Genomic DNA, 25,887 nt, shown 5'->3' on the forward strand with positions numbered 1-25,887 from the left:
ATGCAGCTTCTTTTAATAAAAACTCACATTTGTCGTCATTTGTTCGCTGCAGGTTGGTTTTTAGGATCTGAATTGAACAGGTGAAAGTAGCACAAGGATTTACTTCCTCTTCATTTCATTGTAGCCCAGTGACTACCTGTTACTATGGTCAACAAGTATAGAACAATGATCCCAGAATTGAATTTACTACAGTGATCATGAAGAAAAGAACATCAGTATTATCATATACATCATCTGCATTCAAACAGGAATTAACTACTCATTTGGCCCAACATCCAAGTTGAATGAATATAATAAAATCACACATAAACACATAATTTTACATAAAAAAATTATTAATAAAAAAAATAATGTGAACTGTGACATATCAGTACTGTTTTCAGTCAGTGTTAAATGAAAAAATGAAATTACGAGAATATGAATTATTGAAATAATTCGCAACTTCTACATGTGGCTCAAGGGCCTAACGCTGGATATGTGCAGATGCTCTGCCAGAAACAGTGTCTTTCAGGTGGAGATGAGCTGCTTCATCCAGCTGGTGAATTTGGTTACGCGGGTGTAGACGCCGTAGTAGTCGGGCCGGGCGCAGCCCCTCCCCCAGCTCACCACGCCTGCCAGAAACCAGCGGCTGGACTGTTCCTGGCAAACCAGCGGACCGCCAGAATCGCCCTGATACAGAGATACAGAGAACAGCAGCAGGTTTCATTTCTGTTCCCTCATATCTATGCAATATAATCACCAAAACCTGTCTTCTCTGGAGTTAATTCAGACAAGATGTGGTGTGCATCCATAAAAAGGGGCCGAAACAGAGAAAAACATGAGAGTCAACGAACCAGTAAATGGACTATCCTGTAAAGGATGAAATGATTAATAAATGCAGACATGGACCATGATGCCATATCAGAATCATGGCAGAATTCTGTACTGAAGATCTATGTACCTGGGCCAATACCATTTACCATCTCACTGATGGCACCATGAACAAGAAGAGGGAAGAGATGGACTGGATCCAGCTTGACCAGAAAGGGGTCAGGAGGGACAATTATGGGCTGGGGTCACCACCATAGAACTGTTAAAAAGATTTCCAGAAATTGACACCAGCTTCTGGATACCACCTTCCTGGAGCAGAAGTACTGAATGAAGCTGGCATCATTCATGCTGCTGCAAGGCCATTACAGATTTTATGTCATGATCCAGTCCGGCAGGGGCTACTCCAGTTTCTGGGATTCGGACCAGAGTTTCATGTTGGTCCTGTGCTATTATATTTCCTATATATTGTTTTCATCTGTGTCTGATTGTATAAAGCTGCCCTATTGTGTCTGTTCGCAGTCTCCCCTGCCCTGTTCACCATGTATTAAAGCCCCGTTTAATGACGTTGTGCGTATAAGTCCTCTTTCCTCGCCATGTCCAGCCAGCGTGACACATTACAGCACAACCAATGATTCATTAATCAGGTAAAAAAATAAACCTTCCCTCAGAACTTCTTCAGATAAAACCCATTCTTAACATATCCTTTCCAGCCTCAAGAACAGCAACATGTGAACCATAGAAGCTCTTCAGGAAAACCTAGTTTTAAAGGTCCCTGACATAGAAATGTGTGAGATTATTTAACATTAATACGAGTTCCCCTATGGTTACTGTCTATGGTCCTGCAGTGGCTAGAAATGGCGATAGGTGTAAAGAGTGCTTTTAGCCATTCTTCTCCGCTGTTCAGAGAGCAACATCTCAGACAGTCAGATCTGTCCTCATAAGGTTACACAACGGCCTGTCGGTTCCAAACATTGTGGTGGGCGAGTGGTGTTGATGCCAACATTTATGCAAATGCCCCCTCAACTTCTATAGTCTGCTCTCCTCCTCGACCCGCCTCTCTCCTCCTCATTAACATTTAAAGCTACGGCGCATCCTGGGAAAATCTCATTGTGGGACTGGATCAAAGTGGCTGTAATTCGGCAATGTGGCTGAATTCCAGAAAGAGACTTCAGATACAGTATTAGGGGACCAGTAAGATCTATATAAAACCTTAAATGTTGTGCATGAGGTGAGAAGATGTCTCTATCACCTGACAAGCGTCTTTCTTTCCACTGCGGTATCCTGCGCAGAGCATTCTGGGAGTCACCATGTATCCATAGGAACGAATGCAAGCTTCCTGACTCACCAGCCGGACGTCCACCTTCTGTAAAATGTCACTGGGGACACCTGAGGTTCACAAGACATGAATATTATTTTAATGCACCTAGACTCAAGTTCCATTCTAAAGGACACCCAGGACGTCAGGACCTTGTTTGGCTTTCTGATCTGGGGAAGTGCTGACCAGAAGTCAGTTGTTGGGACTGTGACTCAGGCCTTCAACACTCTCTCAGTCTTGTCTGGTGGCCAAACAACAAATGGAATGCTGAATTTACAACTGGTAGTGACAGGGACGCTCCCGCAAGTGACACTCTTGCTCAGGGACACAATGGTAGTAAGTGGGGTTTGAACCTGTGCTCTTTTGGTTCATAGTCGTGGTGAAACCCGCTAGGCTACAACCACCCTAGACAGCACGGCCCACCAATGACAGCATGTCTGTATTTTAACAGAAGAAAGGCCGCCAGTCAGTGCCATGCTGCAGTAAGGAACCTGTCCTGAAGCTACAGAGACTTGCAGATGCTGCAAGCACCATCAGCCTGTGGTTACCGTCCTTGCCTCCCACTGAACCTTGTGGCTTTGAGATTAGCTGAGAACGGATGTGACTCTTGTTTTTGACTTACTTGGGCTCCAGGCTTAAAAATATTAATTGTGTTTTTATATCTTCTGTAAATTTAGAAGTCTGTTTTTTATTGCCAGAATGTGATAAAGGGTGTCTGTGTGAATATGCATAGTTAAGGGGTGGTTAGTGGGTAACACGCTCGCCTACGAACCAGAAGACCACAAAGTCAAAGGTTCAAACCCCACTTACTACCATTGTGTCCCTGAGCAAGACACTTAACCCATGTCTCCAGGGGGGGACTGTCCCTGTAAGTACTGATTGTAAATCGCTCTGGATAAGGGCGTCTGATAAATGTCACAAATGTAAATGTAATTATAAATATTTTACTGCGTGTTTGTGGCTTTATAGGTTTAGGCTTTGTTCCACAATGCTGGTTGGAGAATTATGATAGCCTAGCCCATTTCTTCTGAAATATCTAAAGAAGAATGAGTGTGTGTCCATGGTAACACCTTACCCCCTTCCCTCAGTGCCCCCCAGCCGGTGACCCAGCAGAGTAGGCCGGGCTCATGCTGGTGGGTAGGGGAGGGCAGGCAGATGGGCAGGGCCAGGGTCCCTGGGGAGACGGGCCGCTCCAACCGGAGCAGGGCCAGGTCGTAGTCGTGGGTTTCCGGGTCATAGTACTGGTGCAGCCGGATCTCAGACAGGCGTATGGCGTCCTCCGTCTGAGAGCTGCGGCTCAGGTGCAGCTTGCCCAGATACACCGTCCACAGTGGAGGGTCAAACAGACTGCAGGCACCAGACAGTCAAACATAGAAACAACGAATAAAACTGGACAGCGAGCTTGATTACTTACCGCTCATCATAGAAACAGTGGGCTGCAGAGACTACCCACTGGATGGAGACTAGCGCTCCACCACAGATGTGCTGACCTCTGACCTTCAGACTGGCCTGCCAAGGCCACTCCCCCTCTGAGGCATTAACACCACCCACTATGCGACTGGAGAACTGCCTGAGACCACAGTCTAGGAATGGACACACAAATGAGCCTCATTAATTTATTTATAACAAATTGCCTGTATGACATTTTTTGCCAGCCAAGATGGGTGCTAATACTTTAGTGCAGTGCCTCTCAAATAGGGGGGCGATGCCAGGGGAGCAAGTAACTTTTTTGCCGCAGGTAGTAAGTTTTTCTTTTTTGCACCGAGCAAGAGCAGAGGATATGTGAAGAGCTGTGAATAAACCCGCGGAGGTGGGGGTGGAGAGAATCTGAGATAATAAACATAAGTCTCCCGAAAGCTAAGACCAGAAAATATGACGATAATTGTATCTTAATATTAAAAGAACAAGATCACAGAAATGTACCTTATTAAGCCTATTAAATAGTAGTAGTAGTAATAATAATGATATGTTATCATTACGTTATGTTTATCAGTCTTCCTAGGGGGGAAGAACCCGTCGTAACAGAACCTCTCGTGCACTTCCTGGGTGCCCCCCTCCCTCATTCCAACTTTTTTAGGGTCATCACATCTCACCACAGTGCTTCTCATCAGAGGCATCTGGGCAGTCAGTTACAAGGTCACACTCGGGGTTGGGCTTCTTCAGACACGTTCCGTCTGCACATGTGTACGTCATGCTATTACACTTCACACCTACAAACACCCACACAGAGTGAGATCAGTTGAAGGCAGGTCACCTCATGTCCAACACAACAACAGCCGCATGTGGGTGATAGACAAAAGTGGACAGTGGACAAACATAACAAGTGACATTTCACCCGTTTAGACAGGAATTAGGAAATGAAGGCCAATTCAACACTGATGGACAGGTAGAGACAGTGAATCATCATTACAATGCAAATTATGGTTTTATAGTGTTTGTGTGGGTTATACCGTGTGTGCAATTATCCTCATCCATCCCATCAAGACAGTCCGGGTGCTCGTCACACACTTTGTAGTAGTCCACACACCGGCTGTCCTCTGGACACTGGTACTGCGCTACACAAACTAAACACAAATACAACATACAGGCACACACACACAGTCACTGAAGAAAAAACGGCACCTGAGTACCATCATTTAGGCTACATCTGGTCACGTGATGTCATAACTATGGCAGTGGGTTAAGGAAGTGATCTCCTAATCATAAAAATGGTGACTGATTTAAAATATTTAATGTGTTAAAATGAATCAACTGAAGTGGCGAACAATGTTTCATGCTCACTACAACATAGACACTTAGCCAATGTGTTCACATTCAGGAAAATGCAGAATGTAGTGAAGATACTTCACCGCAATTTCTCTCATCCAGGCCATTAGGACAGTCTTGGATGCCATCACAAGCCTGGACACAAAGTCCATTCACAGTGCAGAGGAACTGGCCTGGACATGCTGAAGCACACACACACAGTCAAAGCACAAAACATTAGTTAATATTTCATGTTTCATGAGATATATATGTGATTGTGTCTCATGTGTACTTATTTGTGAACAACTGACGCTCTGATTGGTTGAAGAGACTATAGTAAACTTGGAGTCCAGGGCTGGTCAAGGACACCTCTGATGACATGGCAACGGAGATGGATGGATAAAGGAGATACAGGCGCTCTGCATATGGCTGCCCACCACGAGTCCCACAGAGTCTAGACACCGGGGGGCGGGGGGTAACACACAACCCAGACGTCAGCAAAGATCAAAAACTTTCTGCTTCACCATAACCATGCTGAGGCGAGTTCTGGCATCTGGCACACCTGCGGTTCTGGATTACCCATAGTCCTTGGGTGCAGGCTTGGTTGTAGTTGGCCCGGCTCAACTCATAACCCTCAAAGTCCAGTGTCAGACCGTACTCCACAGATGGCACCTGGAACAGAGTCCAAAGTTCTGCAGGTACCAACAGCTTTTACTGAACTTATTACTGAACATAATTAGTATTTGTCGCATGCTAAGTCCTGGGTCTACAACCCACCCTGTCAGGATTGGCTCCAGGTGATCGCTACAGCTGAAGCCAGTTCTGACAGCTGTGAAAAGTATGTGACTCCGCCCCCTTCTGCAGCGGCGGCATTTTAGTGGACTCAGTTGAGTGAACTCTGTCATGAACTTGACTTTCCTTCTTTACATGGCAACCTTTTGAGTTCTGGCAACCACCACACACCTGCGAGCTAGTTTATGTTGTTCCCTATTTTTGTTTCACTGTTTTAGGTCATCGTGCCTTGTTTATTTGTGTTTAGTAATAAATCTATTTTCTAGTTTTTCTTTAAGCACAGCTAAAAATCCCCTGTTTTGCTAACATAGTTCCCATTTAATTAAGTATTATTGACAATCCAGATGTTTTGAAAAATTATGATCCAAATTCAGAGGAATGAGAAAGAGCTGGGCATGAAAACTGTCACAGTTCCACCTCCGTCATGTTCCACCTCCCCACCCACAGGGTGTGCTCGAACATGGAAGATGTGAATGTGGTGTCCGCTCTGCTCCCGATGCTTACAACCACCCTACCCACCGTGGTGTTCTGGACTTCGCTGTTGCTGACCCTCTTCTGAAGACTCCTCTCTCGCCTGCTGCCTTCCACTATCCACCAGCCATGGTAAAGACTAATCTCATGACCCCACAGCAGGTTCTCTGGGTCGTCACCCGCTGCTGCAAGCCTGCACTCCAGCTCTCCCTCAGCCATCACCCCTCCTTCCCTACTCCTCCTGCATCTCCCGCTTCAACAGTCATGTCTGCGAATGCCCCCCCACGTGACAAAGACCCATCTTGGTGCTCACAGTGAAGTGCCAGGTGCAGTTGGTGTTGGGTGGGTAGTAACTGGGGTAGAAGGGTGTCTGCAAGCTGCCCTGGATTCCTGTTACTGGCTGGAGCTCAACGTGGGAGGAGCATTCTGGAAAAGAGAAGAAATAACTAATTTTAGGTGATCTGTCCGAAATCATACATTTCTGAACTTTTCACACATATATAGTTATTGTGATATATTCTTTCAATTACATATTATTTTCTGGTTGAAAGCAATGTGATATGATCACCAAATAATTTTATAATCATTATGGATTGTGGGATTAATTTTGGACTCATGCCCTGATTAAATCTGTGCAAAAATACTGCATTAAATCGATTGCTGTCATTATGAACATGTTAATCACTGCTATTAGTTTTAAATAGTTTATGTTTGTTGATTCTACACTCACATGTACACATTACATCAAAGCTTAAGCGTGCACATGTCTGCATGCAGGGAGCACGGGAGCGGCAACCAACTTGCAACAATAGAGCCACCTGACGGCCATAAAATCAAAACGAGTGAATGTGAAGTGAGTGTCATTGTGAAACACTGCACTATAGCACACTGTGACACAACAAAATGTGTCCTGCTTTTAACCATCACCAGTGAGCAGTGGGCAGCCATGACAGGCGCCCGGGGAGCAGTGTGTGAAGACGGTACTTTGCTCAGTGGCACCAGCGGCATTCAAACCAGCAACCTTCTGATTACGGGGCCACTTCCTTAACAACTAAGCCACCACTGCCCCAGTGGCAAATTAGACTGGCATAAATTAATATTATTAGCCGTTCCTTTGATCCACACTTACAAAACTTTTTTTTTACTTTTTGACACAAGCAACGCAAAGTGACAGAACTTCTGTTTTAACCTGTTGTAGTCTTAAATATTGCAGATTAATTATTGCATTGTATCTACTGTCTGATATTTGGAGTTTTTCTGTTTACACAAAACAAGCAAGCAAGCAGATTCCACAATAAATCCTTTCACCTTTTAGAGATTGTTACATTTATTTGATGCCACAAGATCAATAATTAAAATAATTAACAGATTCATGATAGTATTCTTATTCCACAGACGTCCAGCACTGGCTATGTCTCTTGAATCTTTGCTTGCTTCTTTACAATCTTTCCATGTATTTTACAAAAACCGACACATCTCTTCCACGCATGTGTCATTCGATTTTTATCCTGAATCCCCGTGAGACGCGACTCTCCAGCTACAGGAGTCATGGCAGCAGGCGGCTCCAGGCAACCTTCTTGTCCCTGAGCTCAGCAGACCTACCAAGGAGAGGCCAGGCCTGAGCAGACAGTGAGAAGGGGTCTTGGTAGAAGTAGAGGCCCTGCTTCCACACCACCGTCATCCACTCAGCAGAAGACAGCAGCTTCACCACCTGCTCATGTCTGCTGCACCCGTAAAGACTGGGGGCGTGGTAAACATAGTGCAGTGTGGCAGGAGAAGAGAATAATAATTAGTCCAAGTCATCTGTTCACAACTTAGTAGAAACGTGTACAATTTACACACTGGTACAAATGTTACACAGTAAAAATTGTTATCATTATAATTATTCTATTTGGAATTGTATGAATTTTTGTGTGGAACAAGTTAATTTACCATCTCTAGGGATTGACTTTTTTTTATGTGTGCAAATAACCTCAACGTGTTATTACAAGGTTTTACACACACACACACACACACACACACACACACATGCATGCATATTGGTGAGTGCTGATAGGCTGGACTAAGCCCTGCACATTAATGCGTGAGAAAATCTGAGAAATTTTACAATTTAATGCACAAAATTATCTTATTTCAGATTTGATGCTTGCTACAGATCCCAAGATATTTGGGATATGGGCATGTTTACCATTGTAAACATGACATGACATATTTTTTGTTTTATCATGCACTACATGTTCTCTATATGTGGTGAAAGATCTGGACTGGTTTCTGGACATGGTCCTGGGCCAATTTAGTATTGATGAGTGATGCAGTGTCATCTGACGGCCCAAAGACCACAGGCATCCAATAAGACTTTGGTCTTGTCCCTTACACACAGATATATTGCAAGTTTATCAAAATCTTTTGATTATGTTTTCCACTGTAGATTATGAGATTTGCAAAGTCTTTGCAATTTGAGGTTGAGGAACATTGTATTCGACAATTTTTTTACAGAATAGTGAGCCTCTGCCCATTTTAATTTTGGTTTAACTTTTAACTTTTTGGGGGCCTACAGCAGGAATAAATTGCAAAATGATTGTTATGTTATCTCTGTTTTGTTGTGAATATATTGGCTAATGTGATTTGAAAGTCTTTTAGTTTTCATTTTAATTAAGGAACTTTGAATGCAAGCTTAAATCCGGATTGCATTTCCATGACTGTTATAGTCCTTGTAAAGGTTAGTAAAGGTGAAATTGCTTATATTTTGTTAGTTCTTGTCCCTGTTGAGCTTCATCATTTGAATGAAACAGCACACAAAAAAAAGCTCATAAAAAGCCTACAAACTCACGAAGTGATGAGGTGTGAGTCGGAAGGTGTGAGAGCATCGTAGACCGCCAGGCGATCGCGGCACTCCGGGAGGAGCCACTCTACGCGCAGCTCCAGCTGAGAGCCCTGGGGGGCCTGGAGGTGCCACAGGCAGGAGGACAGCTGTGTGTTGGGACCCCTAAGCTTCACCGGCTCTCTGGAGACCACAGACTGAAACCTGTAGCAGTCTGAGAAGGAGAACATCTCCACGGTAACACCACCTCAACAAATTCCCAGAGGGAGCGGCAGTGATTCAGCTCTTCTCCGAACACGGATCACAAAACAGTGAACAGCCACAAGATTACAACCACCAAGCACTTCACAAGACATCTGATGGTGTCCTCTGGTATCTGTATCTGGTAGCAAGACTTTCACTGGAGAACATGGGTCACATGACCAACAAGTTTGTGCTGCAGTAATCTCATATATCCAGAAAATCAGTGATCTAGAATTTACCTGTCAGTGGTCTAAATGTTCTGGCTGATCAATGGTCTACATGCTAGAGCCAGGAGCTCCCGAAACAATGAACCAATTCTAAATGAGATTATAAAGTTTCTATTTTGTTAGCACAAAAGTAGAAACTTGCAAAACAACTGAAAAAAGACAAGGACAAAGGAAAAAAATCCTACCAAAGGAAGCCTTCAAAAGCTCTAAAACCTTCACGTCAGATTCTGCAGAGGGAAATAAATGTGAGCAAAAGAAACGAAAGGAACCCAGGGCTAGCCGAGTAAAATGAAGATGAATGTGGGCGTGGCCACGTCTCACCGATGATGGAAATGGAAGGAAGGTGCAGCAGGTATCCTTCGAAACTGGCGGCCTCCTCGGACGCTCGGCTGGTGAAACCTGCCAGGTGTTTCTGCAGGCTGCTGTTCAGCCGACTCAGGGTCATCGTGGCAACATGGCTCTCCGGCACGGACAGTATCAGCCAGAAATGGGCCACCAGGCTGCCTTCCCTGCCATAGGCCAGCAGCGTCACTTAACATTTTTATGTTTTTATGTTTTAAGTTGTTAATAAACCAGAATCTTCAACTCCGCTTCATTTATTTATAAAGTGCATGTTGAACAGCATTACATGATTTTATTAAAGTCACCATACAGTATAAAACAGTATTCTGGGCAGAGGTGGACTGGTGAATTGTTCTACCAAGAGAAAAAAATCCCACAAAAAGCGATTTGTTCATTTCACGCCGTAAAGACGTCAGACCGTTGAATGGAAGTGGTACTGCTGAAGAACTACTTCTCAAAAAGCAGCTACTTAGGAGCAAGGGTGGGCGATATATAATACATGCTCCGAGTTTGTTCCACGTGCAATGTAGTAAATAGTAGTAACTGAGTACATCAAGTATAAATCCTAATCCTTTGCTTCTGATGTTCGCAAATTTGTGGAGATAAGTGAGATAAGTGGGTGGTAGTAACCTAGTGGGTAACACACTCGCCTATGAACCAGAAGACCTGGGTTCAAATCCCACTTACTACCATTGTCTCCCTGAGCAAGACACTTAACCCTAAGTTGCTCCGGGGGGGACTGTCCCTGTAACTACTGATTGTAAGTCGCTCTGAATAAGAGGGTCTAATAAATGCTGTAAATCTATCTAATAAATGCTGTAAATATAAGTGAGGGGAAAAACCCACATCTTCTTATACCTGGAGACGTCATCACAACATGGGCATCCTACACCCCTTTTTATGGCCGCAGTAACAGAATATTAATGATATGCTCCCAATTAGTATAGTGGAAAAGTCCAGATTCAAAAATCTCATAAGGACACTTGACCTAAAGTATCAACTTTCTGCTCGCAGTTGTTTTCGCTGATAAAGTTGTCCATTTCATTGATAGAAAATGTGGCCTTTTAATAAACCGCAGATCTGTGGTCCAGTAGAACCTGTGAACCTCATACATATTATACTGTTGTTTAAAATATACGCATTTACAAGGTTAAACGTTTTGTTAAATTCATTGTACTGGATTCATTTTATGCAATAAGTGGCTGAAGTTACCATTTATACAGTGAATTAGAGGAAATTTCAAGATATCGCCATATTTATCATATAATGCGATATTGCATAAAAATTTGAAAACACATTTTACTAATGCAGGCACACGTCTGGTTTGGATTATATCTTTCCTAGATAGACAGTCAGACAGACAGAGAGGATGAGGGGCAGGCCTCACTCACGTGAAAGCGAAAACGGTCGTGGAGTTGAAGTAACGTGCGACGTCGGTATTCTTCACAAGCTTTGTCACCTTATGTCCACAGCAGGAATTTAAACAAAGGTTAAAAATTCAGACAAGCCTTTACGAAAAAGTCACGGCCCAGTCTAAAATGCGATCTAATCACGGCTAACATCAACTATTTCCCTACGGTTTCTGCATAAAAAATGGAATATTTCAAAAGACAATGCAAACGAGAATCTCTATGTCAATCATGCCTACAGGCTCCGCCCCTTTCAAATCTTTCAAAAGACAGAGGAAGCCAGCGTCTCTACTCACCATGGCCTGGAAACTTCTGGCTTCATCCCGGAACTCTCTGGTTGTGTGTGAGGAGAGCCTGGTGGAGAAGTTCTTGTTGAGAACGCCGAGTGAGATGGTGTACCTCTGCTCCGTCCGCGACTCCAGCAACCACACCTTGTACTCTGTGGTGGAACAGCCAAGGACATTCATCTCATCGTCAACTACACACACACACGCATTACACACATAACCACACCCTCACATCTCACCTAGAAAATACCAAGCCAGCAGCCCGCCACCGGCCACCACCAGGAGAAGGAGGAGGGAGGAGGCCACCAGCAGCCACCTGGGGAAGACCTTTTTGTGGGGAGGGCCAGGAGGCTCTGGTTGGTCTGGCTGCACACATTCTGAGCAGAGTTCATTCTGTATGTAAATATGAAGGCATATTTCAAATCCTGACCCCAAATCTGCCAGCTCCAGCAGTCAAATATTTTCAATATTATCAGCCACACTTACTGACGTTCAGTTTGCACTGCATATATACGTAAAAATTAATGCCAAATGTATTTCTGTCTATCATTTCATATATCTATACATCTATATCTATCTACATACAGTACAGGCCAAAGGTTTGGACACACCTTCTCATTCAATGTCTTTTCTCTATTTTCATGACCATTTACATTGGTAGATTCACACTGAAGCACTCAAAATAGCCGCCCTTTGCTCTGATTACTGCTTTGCACACTCTTGGCATTCTCTCGATGAGCTTCAAGATGTCGTCACCTGAAATGCTTTTCCAACAGTCTTGAAGGAGTTCCCAGAGGTGTTTAGCACCTGTTGGCCCCTTTGTCTTCACTCTGGACCGCTCACCCCAAACCATCTTGACTGGATTCAGGTCCGGTGACTGTGGAGGTCAGGTCTCCACTTTTTGTTAAGTACATAACTCATAACTGTTAAGTTCATTCATAGTTTTGATGCCTTCAGTGAGAATCTACCAACGTAAATGGTCATGAAAATAAAGAAAACACATTGAATGAGAAGGTGTGTCCAAACTTTTGGCATGTACTGTACACACACACACACACACGAATACATATATATAACCACGCCCTCACATCTCACCATTTCATCTAAAACAGGGTGATAGTAGCCTAGTGTGTTAGACTCTTGCCTGTGAAGCAGAAGACCAAAGGCACAGGTTCAAATCCCACTCTTACCATTGTGTCCCTGAGCAAGACACTGGTTGTGTCTCCAGGTGGACTGTCCCTATAACTACTGATTGTAAGGCGCTCTGGATAAGGGCGTCTCCAAATGGAAATGTAAAAATAATCTGACAAAACTAAACAAGACAAAACTCAAAAAGAATAATAAGTGAACAACTTTAAGAGAACTTGAAAAAACAAACAAACAAACAAACAAACAATAAATCCTGTTCTCACTACAAATATGCTGTAAAAATAAAAAAAAATATGTTTTGTCAACTCCATATGATATGATGGAATTGACATTTAGGCTGACGGAGGTGACATAACTCAAATTTTTTTATGGTTAATTATCTTTCAAATGTTATAAATTGTAATTCCATTACAACTGAGGCTATCTACAAAAAATGTAAGTTGTCAGATTTCTAATGGTATTAATTTCCCACATTAAACGATATCAAGTTTTTTAATTGTACAGCTAAGAGTACAGCAAGTACATCTTGTATCTAATGCAACATAAAGCATGAAACGCTTCCTGTAATTTTCAGATAAACGCTGTCTAAGAAAAACAAGGCGTTCTGCGGTTCAAAATGTGTTTCCCCAGCACGACCGAAGACTAAAAGGTTCCTGTCCAGCCCCCGGACAGGAGCGTCTACATCACACGAGTCGCGGCCGTCGCGCAGGAGGGACCTGTCTGCTGTCTGCGGGATCCATGGCTCCTCATCTCAGCTCGTCTGGAGCCTCCGGCGCGGACATGTTCGCCGCCTGTGTTTGTCAGTCCGAAGGTCGCGCCGCTCCTCGGCGGAGTAACGGGACGCGATGCGCGCCACAGGTGGAGGAGCCGCGCATGCGCGATGCTGACTGCGAGTCGTCCGGATGTCGCTATTGGTCAGACGCTTAAAAATCGCATTGGTGCACGCGGGAGATCTTAGATCTATAGTTTTGAATTTATCTCATTCATGCAGTGAAGTTGCATAGTCTCACAATTTTTTTATTTTTATGGGCATTAAACACACAGAGGGTAAAATCCAAAAGGCTTAAAATCAAGATTGAGGCTACCTTACCTCTAAATTCATTTTATCATCTCTTCATTATTTCTATAGACAGACTGACAATTGAAAAAAAAAAACTGACCACAGTCTGAAGTGGGAGTTAAAAAACAAACAATGGAACTGTATCTGACCAAAGCACATCTCATGCTACACAAAATACACCTTATTAAAAGATACCAGCATATACAGTTACAGCATTTTAGCAGACGCCCCTTATCCAGAGCACCTTACAATCAGTAGATACAGGGACACTCCCACTGGAGACACTTGTTGTGACTTTGTGGTGTTCTTGTTCATAAGTGAGTGTGTGTCAACCATTCCCCTCGCTTCTTATTTTACAATAAGACACAGTAAAAATGTAAGATATTACGTTAAATTTAATGGATTTTAATTGATGGTTTTAAAATGTGTTGATTAGTTGATTTTCTGGTTTTTCTGTCCTGGGTCGGCAGCCAGGTGATACTGGAGGTTTCTCCTGAGTAACCACGCGTTTTATTACCTTGACTTGCTGAGCAGTTAGATGAGAGCTGCAGGATCAGTTCTTATAGCTTCTATATTCTCAGTCTGACCAGAACTTGAGCAGCAGATTACACGCATTCTGTAGCATCAGGGAACGTGGTTTTGACATTCTGTCATCCTTTTAAATATCCCTTAAAACATATCCCTTACTTCCTAAAATTCAAGCTACAAACAGACAGGAAATTAAATGAAAACCCCAACCTCAATAATAAAAATGAATGGAAATTTCCAAAACTGTGAAATTGCTTTTCTATTTGGGGCATAGCTCGGTGTAATAATTTGTGTAGGAAGAACAGGGAAGAACATCTTTCTCCAAAATCCCCACCAGAAAAGTCTGTCACAATGCACGGCATGCTGGGTTTTTTATAATAACTGTATGTTGGATGTTTTTTAAACAACCAAATGATAACATCCTGTCAACGTCCAGCAGTACGTCACAGTACATACACATGAATATTCAAATGAGAAAGCATGAGAAATGTCACAAGAACAAGTTTTACTTTTAGAAGAACTATTAGCAGGATAGCTTCACGTGATGAAAAAGACACAGGCCATGACATATATTTAACAAGAATGAAAAAATAACAGCATTAAGAGCAGTAACTACAACAAAGAGAAGAGTGGTTGACAACATCTTCACATGTTATGTGGTGAAGGTGATCGAACGCAACATAAATAATGTGCAGCTTCTGTATTTTTTACTTGGCAGATATGAAATAGCTATAATTGCATTAACTGTCTGAAGGTGAAGCGCCTGACAGTGGACCTCATTCACGCTTTCATTTCTGTACCGGCATGTAGCCATCACCAGAGGGCTCTAGAGGTTCTCCCATATACAAGAGAGCGGCATCCACCCCCAGCAATCTGCTGCAGAGAAGCGGGTCGAAGCTGAGCCCTGGGATGGGCAGGGTGGAGAAACAGGGTGGTGGGTTCTGGAGACAGAACTCTGGAGGAAACAGCTTTTTTGCTATGGTCTCAGAGCACATCTCGGAGACAGCCAGGGGCACCAGCTCTTTGAACCCCAGGCCATTGCCCTCCTGCTCTTCCTCCTCTTCCTCCCAGCTCTCCTTGTCTGTGGTTCCCCCAGAAAATCCAGAATCAGGACTCTGAGCCTCCACCCTCAGCTTCTCCAGGTCTTCATAGGACCAACAGGTCTGGATTGCGCCAACTACGGCCTTCATGTCAAAGCTGTGCTTTCCATTCCCATGGTCCAAAAACATGTCCATTTCCCTCTCTGTCCCTGAATTGCCTCCTAGGGGCTCGTGCGGTGAGGGACAAGGGTCAAGCTTGTCAAGGTCGGCACTGGTGGAAGTGTCCCGGGTGAAATATTGCATGTTGGAGAAGCTGCTGGAGGCGCCTTTGTCATGGTCCACTCTCAGCTGCTTCTTGCCGCTGACCTTCTGTACAGAGAGGCTACTGACGTCCATCACTTTGAAGACCTCCACAGGGTAGGTTGTCTCAAACACCAGTCCTGAGCCCAAGGACTTAACAGACATGATAGAACCAAGCCAAGACTAAAGTGGGATGAATAAAACAAAGATCGGCACGTTAGCACTTCACTCTAGTCACAGTAATGGGGACATTAATACTGCAGTCGAACAAACAGCAAGTGAGGACAGGAACTACCATCTCATCTCACAGTCTCCTGTACCATGCAGGCTCGAGTACTACAGTTCGAGAACCAACTGACTATTCTTATCTACAAGCAAGAATTGCTTGTGTACCTAAGATACAATGAATAATTCATTCAAGTCTAATAATGGCAATTATTGGGTTTTCAGAGCAGGGAATATGGCTGATATTTCACTCAAAAAGTGATTTATTCTTGTGTGACAGAATTACGTGGCATGTGGATCAAATTCAACAGAATCTGCATGTTGGTGTTGGTAGTGGGCTTCCCATTTTAAACTTTATTTTAAAAAAATAGTTAACGTTCATCTTCTGGGAGATAGAAATAATGTCTTAACAACAAATTGGGCTGGTTAGTTCCTCCTATCCAACATACATGTAACTAGCATGTACAGTCCTCAGTCACCTCTTACCTTCAAATTTCCACCGTGACCTGATTCCAAACCCTCAAAAAACTTTGATGGGTCAGGTATGTTTGAAGGCTTCGTTATGCCAACGCTGCAAAAGGAAATGGCAACATCAGCCATGGACAACATGTAGTGACTGACTCTCATTAATGCAGAAACTAAGAGACTGAAACTCCTTCACAGGCCCTGTTTAACAAGGTGCTATCATATCCTACATCAGCTCACTCACCAACAGGACCTCTTGAGCAGGATCAAAAACAAGAAGGTCAGAACCAGGAAGGAGCCTATCACACACACTCGAACAAGCCAGGAATCCGGATCCTCTGCAGGTCCAGGTCTTGGCGTTTGCCATGTGGTGACCTGGCTCCATTCGCTCCACTTTGGATCAGGGTAATTAGCCCCCTCTGGCCTGACTCGTACTCTAAACCAGTACTGCTTGCCTTTCCCCAGCAGGTCCTCAGGCAGCTCATATTGATTTTGGTTGATTGAAATGATCGTTTCATCCTTAAGTTTAAATAATACACAGTTATCAGTAAGGTCACCACAGTGATCAAAGAAGCCTACACAGATAGACATGGATATCAGAGTCTGATGTAAATGTACATTTAGGAGTCTAATCAAGTCCATTTCACTCACCTCCTTCTTCTCAGTGTCTCCGTACTGCAGCTCAAATGTCTTTTGGTCGACAAACGTTATGTCCGAAAAGTTCCAGGAAATTGTGGTGTTACTGATTTCTGGCTTCGTTGGCGCAGGCATTTTTACTGTGATAGTTTCAAAAAGGAAACATTACTAATGAAGATGTTAGAACACATTCGCACATTCACATTCACTTTTAGGGGGATACTTACTAGTGTGACGTATGGCGTAGTTCAATTTATTGAATGAATGTCCATCACATTTCACTTCCAAAGGCAGCACTGTATCGTAGCTAAATGGTCTCTAAAGACGAGACAGTAACATTTAGAGTCTAGAACAAGATATGCACCCACTGGATGAGGTCAGTCCTAACATCCAGAATTATAACTCTGTTTAAGGGGTGCTTGAATGAAAGTCATGGGTTCAAATCCCACTTAAAACCATTGTGTGCCTGACCAAGACACTTAACCTTGAGTGTCTCCAGTTGCTCGGGATAAGGGCATCTGATAAATGGCATATATATAAATGTAGATGTAGTACTGATCTAATTCCATGAATAAGACAAAAATGGTAAAAAGTGTTGGGGCGTCTGACCATTAAACCAGTAGGGACTTTTTTCTACATTGCATTAAAAAGCAGAGATTTTCACATGGAATTTATTCTACTCGGGCTACTCCAAGACATTGGAGACTTTCTGTGGGAATCAGGTTCATTTTATACACCTGGGTCTAACTAAAACCAAAAAAAAATGAAGAGGTGTGTCCCAATACTTTTGTCCATGTACTTCAATATGTTTCACTGTGTGGGACAGTGGAATAATTAATTCATGTATATGAATAGACTGGACCACAAGGCTTGAGTGAATAAAACAGAATGACAGTCATATTACGATTCAGGTCCTTACCCTGCCGTTGAAGTTGAGGGTGCATCCTTCATTTCTCGGAACCATCAGGCTACAATTTGAATGGCTGCTATTCGCAAACACAAGAGAAAAGACAAGAATGCAGTTTCTTCCCTGCTGTCTAGAGAGGAGCAGATGCTGACAGTCACATCGTCACATTACCTGTACCTGTTGCCAATCTTGAGAGTACCAGTCAGAATACATCTTCCACCTGAATTGTCGCACACATGTCCATCACAGTGCCAAACACATGTAACATTGCTGACAAAGTCATTGAAACACTCTAGACCTGTAAAAGAAATGAACCGTTTGTAAATGTTTTCTCTTGCCAGTTCTCGGTTCTCCGACCAAATACACTGCCTCACTAGTCTTACGTGAGGTTTCATTTCCCTGCTGGGCGTGGCTGGACGATGGGAACATCACCAGAAGAAGGAGGACCCACCACATCTCCATCGCAGCACCTTTTAATGCACTTTGCTCAGTCTGGCAGTTGGGCAGTTGTCACTTGTCCATTCACAAAGGCCACTTTCAGATTCCGATTTCTAACAGAAAAATCCCTGTTTTTGACAAAAAAAAAACAAAAAAAAAAAAAAACAATTATTTTGTCCGTTAAAATAACATCCAACCCAGACATTGTTCAGGTTGTAAACACCGCTAAACACCGTGTTAATGATGGAGTAACTGCGTACATGTAAAGAGGCTCATTATCTGCAGCAATGTCGAAAAGCGCCAGTACCTGCTACATCCGGAACCGTTATTCCTTGTGTCATCTCCTGTTTCTTGTTCCTTCGGTAATATTCTGTGCTTTTTTTTAGGGAATTTAAATCTACTAATACAGCTCAGGCTCCACAACATGTTAACAATGAAAAAGCCTTGATCAAAGTTTGATCCAGTATTTGATCATGAAACACTGCTTGAGTCTGTCTGACGTTTTTCACCATTAGACCTTAAAAGACATAAATGTTATTTGCCAGCTCCTTGGTGTGAAGAACTCTTCTTCCTCTGCTGGTTTCAACATCAATACCATAGTATGTCTAGATGTTCCACTGAGGTGTTAATGAACTAAGAGTCCAAAAAGTCCTAAGCCAGCAGATGTTAGAACTTTTAAGCTGGAGAACCAGGAGAATATTGCACCAGCGCACGTTAGGGCGTGTTTATCAGATCTATGCCGATCGCGTTTAGATGTTTAGAGGAGTCTGGTCTTCAGAAGACAGGATGAGGGTCAGGTGGGTCGTCTTTATTTAGAGAGTAAGGTCATTCAGAAAAGGGGAAAAAAATTTTTTAAATGAGACTGAGGCGCCCACAGAGGTGAAACTGAAAAGTGGCTGAGATAACAACAGGCTTCAGAGAAAAATCCCCCACATTCTCCAAAATAAAATCACCAGCCCCAGCCACATCCTCAGGCAGAGTCAGTCGTAGTGAAGCCGCTTCTCGACATCGGCGCAGGGTTTGTGGGGATGTGCTGCGTAACTCTGCTTAGATCTGATGGATCAAGTTCCTTTTACGTTCATCATTTCAAATCAAGGTGATTTATGAGCATCTTTTTCACTCATTTTCAAAATTGGGGAACATTTTCTATTCAGATCTAGAACTGCTTCACACTACATGTTCTGATGCTATTACGCTTTAGAATAGTCACGCTTTGTTTTTGTATGAAAACGCTGCCTTCAGCATCAACATTAATACTCTGCCATCAATAAAGCACAGATGATAAGAAACAATAATGCAGAGCCCTCACCTCCTTCATCCCTCTCTCCAATCTTCCTTCCTCGTCCCTCCTCCCAGCAGGTCTGATGATGAATGCTGGGTGATCGCCCGTTGCATGAGCTTGCTCAATATGACTGAACCACCTTGTTAAAGTCTAAAAGAAATGAGTTGAATTTAGTGCGGTGAGCGTACAACATAAAAAAGAGGAGGAGTCATCACAAACCAACAGCCACACTCACTGCTCACACACCCCCTGTAGTGACATTTCTCATAATCACATAGTTTTTTCCATTATGTTAATTTTTCTAACCTTTTACTCATATAGTGTCAAAAGCCTCGTCAGGAACCAGACCACCATGTCCGGTAGCTAAAGAAAAGAAATGTGCAGCAATTCATACTTTTAAAATTGTTGTAAAGCTTTTTACTGCTCCAGTGCCAGTGTTCATGTGTCCTGTTCACTGCTTTTTACCACTCCAGTGCATGTGTTTGTGTGTCCTGTTCACTGCTTTTTACTGCTCCAGTGCATGTGTTTGTGTGTCCTGTTCACTGCTTTTTACTGCTCCAGTGCATGTGTTTGTGTGTCCTGTTCCCTGCTTTTTACCACTGCAGTGCATGTATTTGTGTGTCCTGTTCCCTGCTTTTTACCACTGCGGTACCTGTGTTCATGTGTCCTGTTCACTGCTTTTTACTGCTCCAGTGCATGTGTTTGTGTGTCCTGTTCCCTGCTTTTTACCACTGCAGTGCCTGTGTTCATGTGTCCTGTTTCCTGCTTTTTACTGCTCCAGTGCATGTATTTGTGTGTCCTGTTCCCTGCTTTTTACTGCTCCAGTGCATGCATTTGTGTGTCCTGTTCCCTGCTTTTTACCACTGCAGTGCATGTATTTGTGTGTCCTGTTCCCTGCTTTTTACCACTGCAGTGCCTGTGTTCATGTGTCCTGTTTCCTGCTTTTTACTGCTCCAGTGCCTGTGTTCATGTGTCCTGTTCACTGCTTTTTACTGCTCCAGTGCATTTATTTGTGTGTCCTGTTCACTGCTTTTTACTGCTCCAGTGCATGTGTTTGTGTGTCCTGTTCCCTGCTTTTTACCACTGCAGTGCCTGTGTTCATGTGTCCTGTTTCCTGCTTTTTACTGCTCCAGTGCCTGTGTTCATGTGTCCTGTTCACTGCTTTTTACTGCTCCAGTGTATTTATTTGTGTGTCCTGTTCCCTGCTTTTTACTGCTCCAGTGCATGTGTTTGTGTGTCCTGTTCTCTGCTCTTTACTGCTCCAGTGCATGTGTTTGTGTGTCCTGTTCCCTGCTCTTTACTGCTCCAGTGCATGTGTTTGTGTGTCCTGTTCCCTGCTTTTTACCACTGCAGTGCATGTATTTGTTTGTCCTGTTCCCTGCTTTTTACCACTGCAGTGCCTGTGTTCATGTGTCCTGTTCACTGCTTTTTACTGCTCCAGTGCTTGTGTTTGTGTGTCTTGTTCCCTGCTTTTTACCACTGCATTGCATGTGTTCGTGTGTCCTGTTCCCTGCTTTTTACTGCTCCAGTGCATGTATTTGTGTGTCCTTTCCCTGCTTTTTACCACTGCATTGCATGTTTTTGTGTTTCATGTTCCCTGCTTTTTACTACTCCAGTGCATGTGTTTGTGTTTTTATGACTCTACTGCCTGTATTCATGTGTCCTGTTCACTACTTTTTAATGTTTCAGCCACTGTTTTTGTGTGTATGCTTTGTATCCTGTTATTTGATTTGTTTTTTTCTTTTGAAGTCATGAGGTTCACAGTAATGAAAAGCTGAACGCATGCAGAAGCTGTTTTTTAGAAAGGTCAGTGTGGTCTCTGACAGAGGAAGTAGAAACCGAGTTTCAGGTGTTTGTTAGGGCCAGGTGACACCTAAATATACAAACTGTCACGAAGCTGAACATTGTGTCCCATTTCATGCAGTAAGACATCACAGCACCACCAGCTACAGTACATCCACAAATACATCAGCGTTCAAAAGTTCAATTACAAACATTACATAAAATTTTGAGGCTTAATTTCATCACTAGTAATCAACGGTTCTCTGCTTTAAGGAGTTAGTTCAATCAAATCTGTGATGTGTTGCATTAGTGAGCACAGTATGGTTCTACAAGGGGCTCTTTAGGCCATGTATCAAGAAGAGCTCGCACATACACTACTTATTCCTTGAGCATCTACATAAAAAGCTCACACTACTTTTTCTTTTGTATATTGAACACTTTTTGTACATGCACTTATTCCTTGCACACAAAACACTATGTCCTTCAATAATGTAGTGTGAGATGTGTGTGTGTGAGGTAATATTTTAATGAAGACCATGCAGAGGACATGGCCGGCTCACCCAGCTTGTCCAGCCCAGCTTTCTCAAAAGATCTGGACATCAAGAAAGCACAGCAACTGAGGAGACTTCCATCCTGGAAAAATGGCAGGAGCCACTCAAGAGAAAGCACAAGTCATTCATTAAATTAATAATATAATGGCAGGGACCAGCTGGGCCAATGGTAATGCTCTCTGCATGGTCCTCATTGCACTAGAGTAACTTTTTGCACTGGTGCACTGTACCAGTACATTTATCGCTGCATGTAATGTGTTTTATAGGTGCATTGTGCTTTTTCAGGTGATGGATTTTGATTAGCGTGAAAATGGAAGCTGAGGTGCTGAGGTGGAGACTAGTCTGGGGTGTGGAAAAAAAGTTATACCATGAAAAATTATGCTAAAAATTAATAAATGGCTAGTAATGTGCATGAAGCATGTTGGTATAGTCATGTTGGTTGGCATCCATTGCCACAATAATGTCGGGTTTGGGCTTTTAAAAATCTGTACTTATCAGGCTCGGGTCAATACAGGACTATATGGACCACAGCCAATCAGAGGCTGGCTCGCCCTTCACGATCTCTGATTGGTTTAGAATACAACATTGACCTAATATGTGCTTGTTGCATGAACCACATTGACAGTGTTGCAGTCGAACAAAAGTTATTGTATTTGAACGATAATTTTACCCTATGTACAATGTACAATCAATAATTCCGAAAATCCCATAATATATGATAACTTTACCCCTTCATTTCATTAGTTAATTTTTTTTTTATTACATTTTTGGAAATTTGCCAGCAATTTTACACGTTTTAACTCGTTTTTACACAAGAACATTTGGCACAATGTTCTCATATGGGCGGGGCTTTGCCTCATTGGCCAGCAGGTTTTTAAGTCAGTGTAAGAGGGCGGGACTAATGCTGATTTTACCTGATCTTGTACAGACTATTGGTTTGGTCTGAGCCAGAAATGTACTTGCTGTGAGCTATGTATGTGTATCCATACACAGTTGTGTTGTTAACGTTTGTGCTGTTAAACTTGTGTACGTACTGTGCATCATAATCTGTATTGTGAACTCCTTACCACCAGGAGTCAGTGTTGAGGCCGCAAACCATATGAATGAATGAATACCTGCATCTTAAAATCATCATCTGTTGAATGCAGATTTCACAACACTGCCCCTATAAAGTAACGCAGGTATTGCATTCGTATCCGTTCTGTTGATTTTTGAGTATGTGCACAAAAACCAACGCAAAGAACGCAGAAGACAGACTGTGGCTGTTTGAACGTACAGCAAGTATATTTCAGCCTCAAAGAGAACCTTGTTCTGCCTTAATAATGTTCCCAATTCAGCCTCCAGCATATGGTCCAGAAACATGACAGGAAGGACGTGGTGACCGTGTAGATTTCTAGTTATAGATAAAAACACCTGCTTTTACTTTCCAGTCTTTATGGTCCTAAAGGGACCATAAAATGAGTTAAATAGGTCAGCATGCCACTGTGGTCACAACCACAGGAGATGAGTAAAGAAGCCACTGTGACAGGATCTACGAGAAACAGTGCGAAAGAGTGCAAAAGGATCATGTACCCCCTAACCAATTCACCTCCAGCCACATGTAGAGTATGGTGGATAGCTGAAAGAATTTTCTGATGACACAGAATGAGTAAATGGATGTAAATGATGTAAATGGAGTAAGGTGAATGTCAGGCTATACTGGACAAGGCCTATGTCCCCTCTTCCATTGCTACCCCACCAGCCCCAGAGACTCACTTCATTCTAGAAAATAATAAGGTTTTAGAACAGAAACAGTCATATATAATTTGAAAAGGTATTATAAAATAAAGGCTGTAACAAGTGAAAAAATATATATATAAAGAAAAGCACAATTTTATTACTCCACAAGATATCTTGGGAGTGGTGGCCTAGCGGTTAAGGAAGCGCCCCCGTAATCAGAAGGTTGCTGGTTCGAATCCCGATCCGCCAAGGTACCACTGAGGTGCCACTAAGCAAAGCACCGTCCCCACACACTGCTCCCCGGGCGCTGGTCATGGCTGCCCACTGCTCACTCAGGGTGATGGGTTAAATGCAGAGGACAAATTTCACTGTGTGCACCGTGTGCTGTGCTGCTGTGTATCACATGTGACAATCACTACACACACATCTTAAACCCAACTAATAAACCCAATTGAGCGCTCTAGCACGTATCAAATCATTTAAACCCCTCCCTATATACTCCCTCCTCAGGGAATCAGAATTATAATATGCTATACCACTACACAACTCAACAGAGCAGACTCCCGCCAGTGGGTCGCAGGATCATGCAAATGTCCATAAGTAAAGGAGTCCAAGCAAATCAATGTCACCCTCGCTTTGCACAGGTATTAATGCTCCAGAGCTGTCCGGTCCAGTTCCATGGGAACTGTTCACCCGGTATCAGAAGGTTCCTCTAGGATCAGCTAATGACAGATAAACTTCTCCAGTTGTGCTGAAGCACAGCACACGGTGACACATGAAATGTGTCCTCTGCATTTAACCCATCACCTTAGTGAGCAGTGGGCAGCTGAGAAAGGTGCCTGGGGGACATTACCTTGTGTGTGGAGACGGTACCTTGCTCAAGGGGACCTCAGTGGCACCTTGGCGATTTGATGTTTCTTTAGGCCACCACTGCCTCTGACCTGTACTTTATTGTACAGCAGGTACATCACTCGCATTGGAAGACATGAGGATCTTAGCCCTCTGGGTTGTAGGAAGGAATTAGGGTGCGTAAAGGGCTGAAACATATGCCTGAAACCTACACAGGCTTCTTTCATTTTATTATCTCATGTACAGCAATTATGCTGTTATCTGGCTCACTTTATTTCACTGGCTTCTCTGGAAGATCCTCTTACTTTGGATTCCCTAGTTTATATAAGTTTTAAAATACTCAACAATGTTACCTTCCTTTCACTTATATTTCAGCCCTTCATTTGTCATATTGATACACTGTAATACAGTAGTTTTAGTCATTATTAGTGAATCTTAGTGACTCTTCCTAACACTTATTTTTAAATATTTCAGGAAGGGACCTGAAAGTCTAAAAGTGTAAAACATAAATAATATTGATTAAAAAGTGCACGCGTCACTAATGTTCCTGTAGATGGTGAGTTTTACAGAAAACGCTGTAATAAAATAATGACGTCTGATGATATTTTATTAGAACTGGGTGAAGTATATGAACTTTTTGGGAACAAACAGCCGTACACCACTGATCAACAGTTTCCCTTCTTGTAACATTACACATGATGCATTATGGGAAGTTCTCTAAATGAAAGCTTCTGAATGGTCTTCTAGACATATGAGGTTCAGACCTTCCTTATACTGGTTCACCCATTTCGTACTCAAGTCAGGGTCACATGGAATCAATTGTCAGTAGCCTCGTCCCACCTTCGGCCACTCCATTATCCAACTGTAACCACGCCTTCTCCACAAATCATAACTAAATGATGAAAATAACGTCAGGAAGGCCGGGATTCGGTTTTCCAGCCGAGCATGGTGGCATTTCATTTCATACAAATTCATAATCAACATTGTGTCATTTCAGGCCCACTGTAAAAATATCCTGTACTTTTATGGTTCAAATTGTATAAAAAGTAGTCAGTAATACTGTAGTGAACTGTAGTGATGTAAAAGAGAAAAGCTCACCTCTAACGTCGATCTGGTTACTCCAGCGAATCGGCTTCAGCTCCTTCTAATCTCCTGAGCGGTAAACCAAGCAAGACCAGATACGGCTCCACACCAGAGCTGCTCTGAACAGAAATCTGACAAGACTTCCGAAAACGCAGGTTTCCGTGGCTTGCGAAAAAAAATAACACCTAACCACAAACATGACTCCTGCTTCACTTCTTGTAATAGCAGAGCTGAGAAAATCCCCTTTCAGCTTGGTGCTTCACTCGATTTCGTTCTCCTTTCTGTCACTACTGCTTCTTTTTAAGCTCATTGAACCTGTTCTGAGCTCTGACGTTAGACTCTTGATGGGGTTGTAGGTGCTATACGTGTTCTTTTAGAACACTGTTTCTCAAATCCACACCTTGGACCTAC

At 43.0% G+C, this 25,887-nt stretch overlaps 2 protein-coding genes across 10 annotated transcripts; both read right to left on the bottom strand.

The window, feature by feature from the left end:
- Window positions 1-81: 81 nt before the first annotated feature.
- Window positions 82-13,463, bottom strand: tmprss6 (transmembrane serine protease 6). 4 transcript variants are annotated; one of them, XM_028974453.1, is made up of 19 exons: window positions 13,328-13,449; window positions 12,558-12,606; window positions 11,702-11,855; window positions 11,472-11,614; window positions 11,158-11,225; window positions 9,746-9,933; window positions 9,610-9,651; window positions 8,964-9,168; window positions 7,736-7,872; window positions 6,447-6,559; window positions 5,433-5,542; window positions 5,182-5,324; window positions 4,975-5,073; window positions 4,576-4,689; window positions 4,219-4,335; window positions 3,540-3,708; window positions 3,201-3,472; window positions 2,060-2,196; window positions 82-669 (listed from the first exon to the last, which is right to left on the bottom strand). In XM_028974453.1, the coding sequence occupies exons 2-19, from the start codon at window positions 12,558-12,560 to the stop codon at window positions 508-510; spliced, it is 2,376 nt and encodes a 791-aa protein (XP_028830286.1). In that variant the 5' UTR covers window positions 12,561-12,606; window positions 13,328-13,449; the 3' UTR covers window positions 82-507. The 4 variants fall into 4 exon arrangements, with proteins under 4 accessions (XP_028830286.1, XP_028830288.1, XP_028830285.1 ...); XM_028974455.1 differs by lacking the exon at window positions 12,558-12,606 and having other exon boundaries at window positions 82-535; window positions 2,171-2,196; window positions 13,328-13,463; XM_028974452.1 differs by lacking the exon at window positions 12,558-12,606 and having other exon boundaries at window positions 13,328-13,463.
- Window positions 13,464-13,788: 325 nt separating this feature from the next.
- On the bottom strand, window positions 13,789-25,740 carry LOC114785156 (interleukin-2 receptor subunit beta). 6 transcript variants are annotated; one of them, XM_028970970.1, is made up of 11 exons: window positions 23,414-23,615; window positions 19,799-19,855; window positions 19,520-19,642; window positions 18,156-18,338; window positions 17,944-18,070; window positions 17,785-17,851; window positions 17,093-17,183; window positions 16,881-17,005; window positions 16,474-16,748; window positions 16,251-16,335; window positions 13,789-15,722 (listed from the first exon to the last, which is right to left on the bottom strand). In XM_028970970.1, exons 4-11 carry the CDS (start codon window positions 18,232-18,234, stop codon window positions 14,988-14,990), a joined length of 1,584 nt encoding a protein of 527 aa, XP_028826803.1. In that variant the 5' UTR covers window positions 18,235-18,338; window positions 19,520-19,642; window positions 19,799-19,855; window positions 23,414-23,615; the 3' UTR covers window positions 13,789-14,987. The 6 variants fall into 6 exon arrangements, with proteins under 6 accessions (XP_028826803.1, XP_028826807.1, XP_028826805.1 ...); XM_028970974.1 differs by lacking the exons at window positions 19,799-19,855; window positions 23,414-23,615 and adding an exon at window positions 25,492-25,740 and having other exon boundaries at window positions 17,785-17,848; window positions 17,950-18,070; XM_028970972.1 differs by lacking the exons at window positions 19,799-19,855; window positions 23,414-23,615 and adding an exon at window positions 25,492-25,740 and having other exon boundaries at window positions 17,950-18,070.
- Between the last annotated feature and the right edge of the window lie 147 nt (window positions 25,741-25,887).

Source organism: Denticeps clupeoides, chromosome 3 (genome assembly GCF_900700375.1).
Source record: "Denticeps clupeoides chromosome 3, fDenClu1.1, whole genome shotgun sequence".
Classification (NCBI taxonomy): domain Eukaryota; kingdom Metazoa; phylum Chordata; class Actinopteri; order Clupeiformes; family Denticipitidae; genus Denticeps; species Denticeps clupeoides.

Bases quoted from the DNA above. Each gene is read 5' to 3' on its own strand.
- tmprss6 (XM_028974452.1), bottom strand. From the start codon at position 13,351: ATGGATCCCGCAGACAGCAGACAG. The intron at 5,543-6,446 runs GTGAGCACCAAG...ACTCTGTTCCAG, and splicing joins ACTGCACCTGGCACTTCACT to GTGCCATCTGTGGAGTACGG. The intron at 3,473-3,539 runs GTAAGTAATCAA...TGGTGCCTGCAG, and splicing joins CACTGTTTCTATGATGAGCG to TCTGTTTGACCCTCCACTGT.
- LOC114785156 (XM_028970968.1), bottom strand. From the start codon at position 18,234: ATGGAGATGTGGTGGGTCCTCCTTCTTCTGGTGATGTTCCCATCGTCC. The intron at 18,071-18,155 runs GTAAGACTAGTG...TTTCTTTTACAG, and splicing joins GCAGGGAAATGAAACCTCAC to GTCTAGAGTGTTTCAATGAC. The intron at 16,336-16,473 runs GTGAGTGAGCTG...TTCCTTTTGCAG, and splicing joins CTGCTCAAGAGGTCCTGTTG to CGTTGGCATAACGAAGCCTT.